Source organism: Diplotaxodon limnothrissa, linkage group LG15 (assembly GCF_057381915.1).
Source record: "Diplotaxodon limnothrissa isolate DT_005_m linkage group LG15, D_limnothrissa_male_GT1.1, whole genome shotgun sequence".
Lineage (NCBI taxonomy): Eukaryota > Metazoa > Chordata > Actinopteri > Cichliformes > Cichlidae > Diplotaxodon > Diplotaxodon limnothrissa.
The window spans coordinates 17,412,152-17,421,730 of record NC_140610.1 but is presented as its reverse complement, the minus strand read 5'-3'; the positions used below and the strand labels follow the sequence as shown (position 1 = coordinate 17,421,730).

At 43.7% G+C, this 9,579-nt stretch overlaps 1 protein-coding gene across 1 annotated transcript; it reads left to right on the top strand.

The window, feature by feature from the left end:
- Positions 1–1,272: 1,272 nt before the first annotated feature.
- On the top strand, positions 1,273–2,681 carry LOC146617343 (E3 SUMO-protein ligase ZBED1-like). The gene is made up of 2 exons (XM_085371971.1): positions 1,273–1,805; positions 2,045–2,681. Exons 1-2 carry the CDS (start codon positions 1,273–1,275, stop codon positions 2,679–2,681), a joined length of 1,170 nt encoding a protein of 389 aa, XP_085228097.1.
- Positions 2,682–9,579: the final 6,898 nt, after the last annotated feature.

Genomic DNA, 9,579 nt, shown 5'->3' with positions numbered 1-9,579 from the left:
TTTTTATTCCGGCTACTTAAATTTATTTTGGGCTACCAAAAACTGAAGAGTCCCTGCCCGAAGGGCTACCAGGGATTTTGAAATTTTGCAAGCCTTGCCTTTCCCTTACCAACTTTTAAGAAAAAATAAATACCATGTAAATTTGCTGGGTTACATCACCTTATAATGATGGAGCCAAGTCTAATTTAACTCGATGTTTTTTACAATCACTGTTCAAACATAACCTTCAAAACAAGGGTCTCATTTTCTGCAAAATACCAGCAAGTTAAGGAAGGTTGATACATAATACAGCCCACATCTCAAAAAGTACAGAGCATTTACACAAGAAATTATGCAGTACTTACAGTATAAGTATTTGTTTTTCCTGTAAAAGCCTGACTTGTTACTCCCTTATTGTAGCATTCCTACTTTTTTCCACTGTCATTTCAAATACAAGAAGCGAAGAAGAGTAATGATAGATTATGAGAGTTTGGCTATGTGAAAATGTTCAAGAAAAGAAGTCAAGATGGAACAAGGTGATGTTTTAGTAAAATTAATTTTAGGAGTTAATTTAGGATAAAAACTATAGCTGTCGAAATTAACGTGTTAATTGCGATAATTAAATTTTGGAATTAATTACGTTAGAATATTTAACTATTTAGCGCAACACGCAGATAAGTCGCTCCCATAATTCCACTTGATTTGTTTACCGCGCCACTGAAAATGGAGAAGCAGGAACAGGATGGCCTTCTGGATGGGGAATTTAAATACAAGAAGAACATAGATGGGACAATAAACAAACGCGTTGTAATTTGCACTCACTGTAGTAAAGAGTTTCAATTTCACCGTTCAAATTCGACCTTAAAATACCACCTTAATGCCAAACACGCGTTTGTCGGGGCAGCAGCTTCACCCGGCCTGCGTCAGACCACTCTTAGTGAACGCAGGCCACTCGGTAAGTCTTCTTTGGACAAACTGACCGACAATATAGCCAAATAGATAGCAAAGGACTGTAGACCGCTAAGCATTGTGGAGGACAAGGGCTTTGCAGATGTTTTAAAGGTTGCATCTCAGGACGCGTCCTACAAGCCCCCAGCGAGAAGCACAATAACAATTCGAATCCACGAACTGTATGAAACGGAGAAAAAGAAAAAAGAAGAGGCTCTAGTTCACACAGAATGCGTGGCTCTGACAGGAGACCACTGGACATCATTGACTAATGACAATTACCTGGGAGTTAATGCGCATTTAATCACTGAAGCCTGGGGTCTGACATCCTTTGCGCTGACTATAATGAAAACGGAAGAGCGGTACTTTGCGGAGGCTTGTGCAGAGCAGTTCCAGACTGTTGCTCGCAGGTGGAGAATTGAGGAGAAGGTGACAACAGTAGGCACGGACAGTGCGCGCAATATGATCGCCGCGGCTCGCATCACGCCATTCAATCACATGCCGTGTACCGCGCACATTCTACAGAGATGCATCACAGTGAGTCTCGCAGACAGTGGCTTTGTCACAGTGAGTCTCGCAGACAGTGGCTTTGTCACTGCGCTGGCCAAATGCCGCAAAATTGTTGGCCATTTTAAGCACAGCCCAGCAAACACAGCAGAGCTGAACGCAGAGCAGGTGTCACTGGGGCGCAAGCAGGAGCCGTTGGCCCAGGACGTGCCTACGCGCTGGAACTCCACGCTGGAGATGGTGAAGCGCTTGATCCGCAACCAAACTGCAGTAACCGCGACTCTGGATAAACAAAAGCATAAACTTGTCCTCCTGACGCCTCCAGAGTGGGACAAACTCCAGAGACTGGAGACACTTCTAGAGCCCTGCAGGTGAGCCTGTCATTGTGACCATAATTGTAGGTTTAGATTAAATGTATCAAACATACATCTTAAATCAGTTTTGTTATTATGAAAATGTCTTATTTAAAAAATAAATGAAATCAAATATTTTATTAATATTACCTAGTATTAAAAAGCTTTTTTTAATTTGCTGTCTTATCTGTGTGTGTGTGTGTGTGTGTGTGTGTGTGTGTGTGTGTGTGTGTGTGTGTGTGTGTATTCCACTGCAGATATGTGACTGAACTGCTGGGAGGAGAGGCCTACGTCTCCTGCTCTGTAGTTCTACCAGCCTTCTGCCACCTGCGCCGTGTCATGGAAGTAACTGATGAGGACCCTGCATATGTGGTGAGGTTTAAAGAGAAGTTTAAGGAAGACCTTGCTTCCCGCCAGGAACATACCAACTATGCATGGCTCCAGATCGCAACTGCACTGGACCCACGTTTTAAAGACCTACGCAGTGTGCCCAAGACTGACAGAGAAGCAGTGTGGACCACACTGGCAGGCATGCTGCATGAAGACTCACCTAGAAGATCACACACTGCAGAAGAAGGTCCAGCCAAGAAGAGGCTGAGCCTGCTGCAGATGGACTCTGACTCTGAGTCAGAGGAGGAGGTACAGCAGGACAGAGCCATACAGCGCTACAGAGCAGAGCCCTGCACTGCCTTAGAGGACTGTCCCTTACAGTGGTGGGCAGCTCATGCAGGAGCCCACAGCCAGCTGGCCCGCCTTGCTCGCAGATACCTGGCCACTCCTGCCTCCACAGTGCCCTGTGAGAGGCTGTTCTCTGTAGCAGGGCACATTGTGAACAAGAAGAGGTCTGCTCTGCACTCAGAGAACGTGGACAAGTTGGTTTGTCTCAGCAACTGAAGGATGAGTAGACCAGAGGACCGTGTGTTTAGAGCTTGTTCTATGGTTGAATGTGATTTAAACAATACTTTTCACTGTTGTTCATATTTTTTTGCACTAATCTACCTTACCCAAAAGGATGATTGGAGATTTTTTCTATTTTGCTTGTTGAATTAGGCCTATGTTCTGTGAACTTGAAGATGTATATGGATAAAACAATGTGCTAGATTTAAACGGGTGGAAAACATTCAGTAAAAATCCCTCACAATTATTTGAAGCCCTGTTCTGCTTGTACTGCTTGTACTCACAATTAATAATAAATAAAACAAACAAGTGTGTTAAAAACCACTATCTGTCCCGATTTTTACACATATATACACATATACACATATATTTCGAGTTGCGATTAATCAATTTTTAGGCTGTGATTAATTCGCTTCCAGCACAACACCCAGCCTACGTCAGACCACGCTGAGTGAACGCAGGCCACTCAGCGTGGTCTTAGCATTAAATAACACTAACAAGTGTGTAAAAATCCGCTATCTGTCCGTATGTTTGCACACATTTTGGTCATATTTCGAGTTGCGATTAATCATGATTAATTAATTTTTAGGCTGTGATTAATCTGATTAAAAATTTTAATCATTTGACAGCCCTAATAAAAACAGAACATGAGGTTTATTAAAGTCATTTAAAAGCCTACTTTCTTCACTATTTCTCACTAATCGTATGCATGCAGTGTAAATACAGTGAACTTTTATTTGACTGTTTAACACATTTAACTAATGCTTAACTAAACAAAGCATATTGCTCTGCATTTTCAAGAAATAAACAGTTGACAGATATGTTTACAGCTGTAGTCAGTGCTTGCTTTACCTTTTAGGCCAGATTCTTCCTTTGCTCTGCTCTCGTCTCTTTGTCAAAACATCCTTTTGTGTTGCCACTTCTTTTATCTCTTCAGGCCTCTGGTGGTGCCATCTAGCGCACTGCTGACTTCAGCACCTAGAGAGGAGACCATCCTCCTCCACATAAAGAAAGAAATGAACTAAAGTAGCACTACAAGACACTTTATTTTATGTAACAGTTGGTGAAATGTTATTATTTGACCACTAGGCGGAGCTCTTGTAATGATAATGTAACTAACGCATTTTATTTTGTATGTTTTATTTTTGTGTTGAGCATGTTAACATTTTCCTTTTTTGCCTACTGGATTGGTGTACAGTTAATTTGATACATGGAAAGTAACCAGTTAATTCTGTAAGTATAAGGTAAGGGCAGAGGTCACTTCCTGTTTTGGGAAGTAAGGTCAGAGAAGCTGCGCATGGTGACGGTCTAGCCGTGTAAAAGTCAAGCTAAGAAAGAAGAAATAAGCCCTAAGTTCCAATTACACCGGTTTGTCTACTTGCAGGCCAAAGTGGTATGTTTGTTTATATTTTGTGAATTTTATATTGTAATATGTTTTAATGCTGAAATATAATTTTCTTGTACATTTGTATTCACCAGTTCTACGGTGTACCTGTGTACGTTAAGAGAAGCACAGTAAACATCAGTAAGGAAGAACTCTCGTGTCTCTCGTGTATGTGTACAAACCGGCATATTTTAGTTTTCAAATACTGCCCCACCTATTCAAAAGCATGTAATAATAATAATAATAATAATAACTTTATTTATAAAGCGCTTTCAAACAAAGTGCTGTACAACTATTTGAAACTAAAGAGATAAATAAAATAAAAGTGATACATAGCAATACAAGTAAACTAAAAGCCATAGAATTAAGACAGGGTAGGGTGTTCCGACCCCAAGTAATCTTCATATTATGTTTGGTATCTGGACAACTGGAGAGGTTTGTGTGCATGCTGTGCTTGGATATTATATGTGGACATCATCCAAGGAGATGTAGTTCATGCAGTGGACAAATGGCGACATCCTCTCAGATAGAACCCACTGCAGTTCAGAGGGGAATATTTTGACAAGGAGTGATAAGTTACAGATTTTCAAGTCAGAGTGATCTAGCTTTCATCTTTGATCTAGCCAAAGATAATAAAGACATAACTGGACTGTATTCTTTTTGAGTTTGTCTTTTTCAAAAAACTGTCTGTTACATGAAGGCTTTTTTGAAACTTTTGACTATAGATAGTGATAAATTAAATGTATGATTCACGGAGTAAATCAGGCCTTCAAACCCAATTTTTGTCACCAATATTTACTATAAATCACTCAAAGGAATCTACAGCTGACATACTCCTCAGACTGCAGTCTGTTGTGAGATGATAATACTGGCTTTCCGCTGAAGTCTGCCAGTAAAAACATCTCTGAGGTAGGGCTGTTCATATAACGATATATATCGGATGACAATATAAAAACGTCTTATCGTTTCATTTTACGCTATCGTTTGTTTCGTGGTGTTGCAAAATAAACTGTTTACAGCAATATTTTTTCATCGTTTTGATGGTCACTGTAGTGGCTATATTAATTTCTTAAAGTTCTCTCTTTCTCTTATATTTAATACAACCACACTAACGGACAAGCGCCTGTTTTTATGCGTTGTCATTAGCGACAACGACGGTAAAACCATCACATGTCCGCTTGTTTATTTTCCACATAAACCTTTCACAATAAAGCTCAAGATACTGATCAGACTTTTCAAAATAAACTGAATCACGTGAAATAGTATGAAATAGTTTACACAGCTACATTCTCACCTGAAAATATCTTAAAAGTTTATTTTGTGACCCAGAAAAAGTAATAAGTTTTTTAGCCCCGCTCCTCCGCCATTGCCGCGCTTACAAGTACGCACAGGCTCCGACAACCGTGGCCGACAAATGCGATCCTCCTTTTCCCCAGACTACCCTTTCTGGGTCACAAAATAACATTTTAAGATATTTTCAGCCGAGAATGTAGCCGTTTAATGCTCAAATATCTACTTAATTTATCAAAATATCAGATATTTGCAAAAGTGCTTCCACGTTTTCGGAGAGCTCTGTTATCCACCAGCGCAATAGCTGACCGGGAGGTCAAGGCTTGATAAGAGTCCGCGAGCACAGCTAACTCCTGGGGTATTGTTTTCAACCCCCTGCGGTCTTTTGCTACTCAGGTTAAACATTATATATATATAGTTAGTTAGTCAATTATGGCTATGGATTGAAAATCCCCCCCACACCCCACCCCACCCCTAAAGGCTGTGTAACCGGTGTGGCTTTGCGTTGTGTCTGATAAAAAAGGTAAAAGAAAGAAAGACCTCCAAGTAAATAATTTGCCCACTCCAGCTCCTACGACCAAATACAAACAGTGGGGAAGAGGGTTAGCTCAACCCACCACAACTTCCAAGCTAGCAAGGAATAGATATTCATGCTAGCATTTATGGCGCCTAAAACACATTTATGATACACACATACTACACACTTATATCATCTAACAAAAACAGGCTTAATAATGACAATAATTGAACTAAAATCGCAATCAGAAACATCAGAGTGGCTAAATATGAATTATATGTGTGTTTTAAGTAGGGCTGCTCGATTATGGCAAAAATGATAATCACGATTATTTTAACTGAAATTGAGATCTCGATTATTTGACGATATTTATTTAACCCTTTAAGACCTACCATAGAACCAAGTCCGCCAGAGCTTATATTATTTTTTTACATGTTGTAGTGCCATTTAAGATAAGATAAGATAGAACTTTATTAATCCCTCGGGTGGGTTCCTCTGGGAAATTCGATTTCCAAAAAAGCACAGCACCGACAGAAGTTACAGAGTTACAGAATATTATATATATATATATACACACACACACACATATATATAAATACAGAGACAATATAAATAAAATATACGAAGGGGATAAATAGAATAAATAGGAATAAAAAATAAAAATACAAGTGAATTGCACATTTCAAGTATTGAGGTCTATTGCACTGTTGACTATTTACAAAAGTATTGCACAAAAGGTATTGCACAGTGAGGTGAAGAGGCACTACAGCTTAGTTGTTCCCCCCCTCCTTTGTCCTCCTGTTTCCCCTCCCTCTCCCCTCCAGAGAGGAGTTAAACAGTTTGATGGCGTGTGGGACAAAGGAGTTTTTAAGTCTGTTAGTTCTTGTCTTTGGGAGAAGCAACCTGTCACTGAACAGACTCTTCTGGTTGTTAATGGCCGTGTGCAGAGGATGCCTGGCATTGTCCATAATGTCCATCAGTTTCTTTAATGTCCTTTTCTCTGCCACTGTCACCAGAGTGTCCAGCTTCATGCTGACCACAGAGCTAGCCCTCCTGATCAGTTTCTCCAGCCTGGATGAGTCCTTCTTTGCTGTGCTGCTCCCCCAGCACACAACAGCATAGAAAAGTACTCCAGCAACCACCGACTGGTAAAACATCCTCAGGAGCTTCCTGCAGATGTTAAAAGACCTCAGCCTCCTGAGGAAGTACAGTCGGCTTTGTGCTTTTTTATACAGGTGCTCTGTGTTGCATGACCAGTCCAGTTTATTGTCCACCCACAGCCCGAGGTACTTGTACTTGTTGACCACCTCCTCCCCCTCTATCTGAACCGGCAGTGGACCTGCTCTAGACCTCCCGAAGTCCACAACCAGTTCCTTAGTCTTTGAGGTGTTGAGTTGCAGGTGGTTTGTGTGACTCCATGCGACAAAGTTCCTCACCAGACTTCTGTACTCCTCTTCCTGATCATCCCAGATACACCCCATGATGGCTGTGTCGTCTGCAAACTTCTGAATGTGGCATAATTCAGAGTTGTAGCAGAAGTCAGAGGTGTACAGGGTGAAGAGAAGAGGGGACAGCACAGTTCCCTGTGGTGCTCCTGTGCTGCTGACCACTGTGTCAGACGTGATGTCCTTCAGCCTGACGTACTGTGGTCTGTCGGTGAGGTAGTCGGAGATCCAAGCGACCAGGCAGGGGTCCACCTCCATCCTGTTCAGTTTTTCCTGAAGCATACAGGGCCGGATGGTATTAAAGGCACTGGAAAAGTCAAGAAACAGGATCCTGACCGTGCCTTTTCCCCCATCCAGGTGTGAGTGGGCTCTGTGTAGGAGGTACAGGATGGCATCCTCCACTCCGACACCCGCCTTGTATGCAAACTGTAGTGGGTCCTGGGCATGTTGTACCTGTGGTCGGAGGAGGTTGAGGAAGAGCCGCTCTAGAGTCTTCATAAGATGTGACGTCAGTGCCACCGGTCGGAAGTCATTCAGCTCATTGGGCCGGTTCTTTTTGGGGACCGGGACGATGCAGGATGTCTTCCATAGGGCGGGCACTCTCCCCAGTCGCAGACTGAGGTTGAAGACTCGTTGTAGCGGCTCCCCAAGTTCAGCAGCACACGCCTTTAGCATCCTAGGACACACCTTGTCTGGGCCTGCTGCCTTTCTGGGGCGAAGCTTCCTCAGTTGTCTCCTGACCTGATCCACTGTGACACTGGGAGATGTTTGGGAGGAGGGGAGGGGGGGAGATGTCTTGCTGCTGAGAGAGGGATTGGAGGAGGGGGGTGTCATGGTGTCAGGAAGGGGGGGAAGCGAGGGAGGTAGGAGAGTGGGGATTGGACTCTGTAGTGAAGGTGAGGGTGAGGGTGGGGGGGGTTGTGGGCTGGTCAAACCTGTTGAAGAAGTTGTTGAGTTCGTTTGCCTTCTCCACAGTCCCCCCCACAGTGCTTTTCTTGGTGTTGTGGCCTGTGATGGTTTTCACACCATTCCAGACCTCCCTCATATTGTTCCTCTCCAACTTCTGTTCCACCTTCCTCCTGTAGGTGTCCTTTGCTTCCCTCAGGCAGCGTTTCACCTCCCGCTGTGCTGCTTTCATCTCCTCCTTCACTTTGCTCCTGAAAGCCTTCTTCTTCATGTTGAGGACAGCTTTGACTTCCTGTGTTACCCACGGTTTGTTATTAGGATAACACCGTACCGTCTTAGCAGGGGCGACCGTGTCCACACAAAAGTTGAGGTAGTCTGTAAGACAGTGTGTCGCCCCCTCTATGTCCTCACCATGTGGGCTCAGGAGCACATCCCAGTCTGTGGTGTCATAACAGTCCCTCAGAGGATCCTCCTTTTCTGGGGTCCATCTCCGGATGGAGCGCGTTGTGACCGGCTGCCTTTGGACGAGGGGTGTGTATTGTGGCTGTAGGTAAACCAGGTTGTGGTCTGACTTCCCTAGTGGGGGGAGGGGGTGGCTCTGTATGCATCTCTCACATTAGCATACAGTAGGTCAATTGTCCTGTTGGTCCTTGTGGGACAATTCACAAACTGGTGAAAAGCAGCCAGAGTAGAGTCCAGTGTGGCATGGTTAAAGTCTCCAGATATAATAATGAAAGCCTCTGGGTTTTGTGTCTGAAGTCTTGCTGTGACTGTGTGTATTTTCTCACAGGCAGCTGTTGCATCGGCCCTCGGAGGGATGTAGACACACACACAGATCACATGACTGAACTCCCGAGGTAGATAATATGGCCGCAAGCTAACAGCTAGCAGCTCCAGGTCCGGACGGCATACCAAAACTTTAACGGAGACGTGTCCAGGGTTACAGTATCTGTTGTTAACGTAGACAATGAGTCCCCCACCTCTGCTTTTTCCGCTGGCCTGCGTGTCCCTATCGGCTCTCACGGATGTGAAACCGCATAGGTCTACGTTAGCCTGCGGCGTTAGCTCGGTTAGCCACGTCTCCATGAAGATAAACAAGCTGCACTCACGGTATAGTCTGTGGTTGTTCAGAGCGCACAGTTCATCAATCTTATTCTGTAACGAGTTCACGTTGCCCATGATCACTGTCGGGATTGATGGTTTGAATCGCCTCCGGTGATCCGCTCTCCTCGCTCCAGCTTTGCAGCCTCTGTAGCTCCTCTTTAGCTCGGCCGGGATGTTGTGTCGCATGCCGGTCTGTCCCTTTGTTCTTAGTGCCAGCAGCTCCGCTCTCGAATAGATGAAGGAACTGGT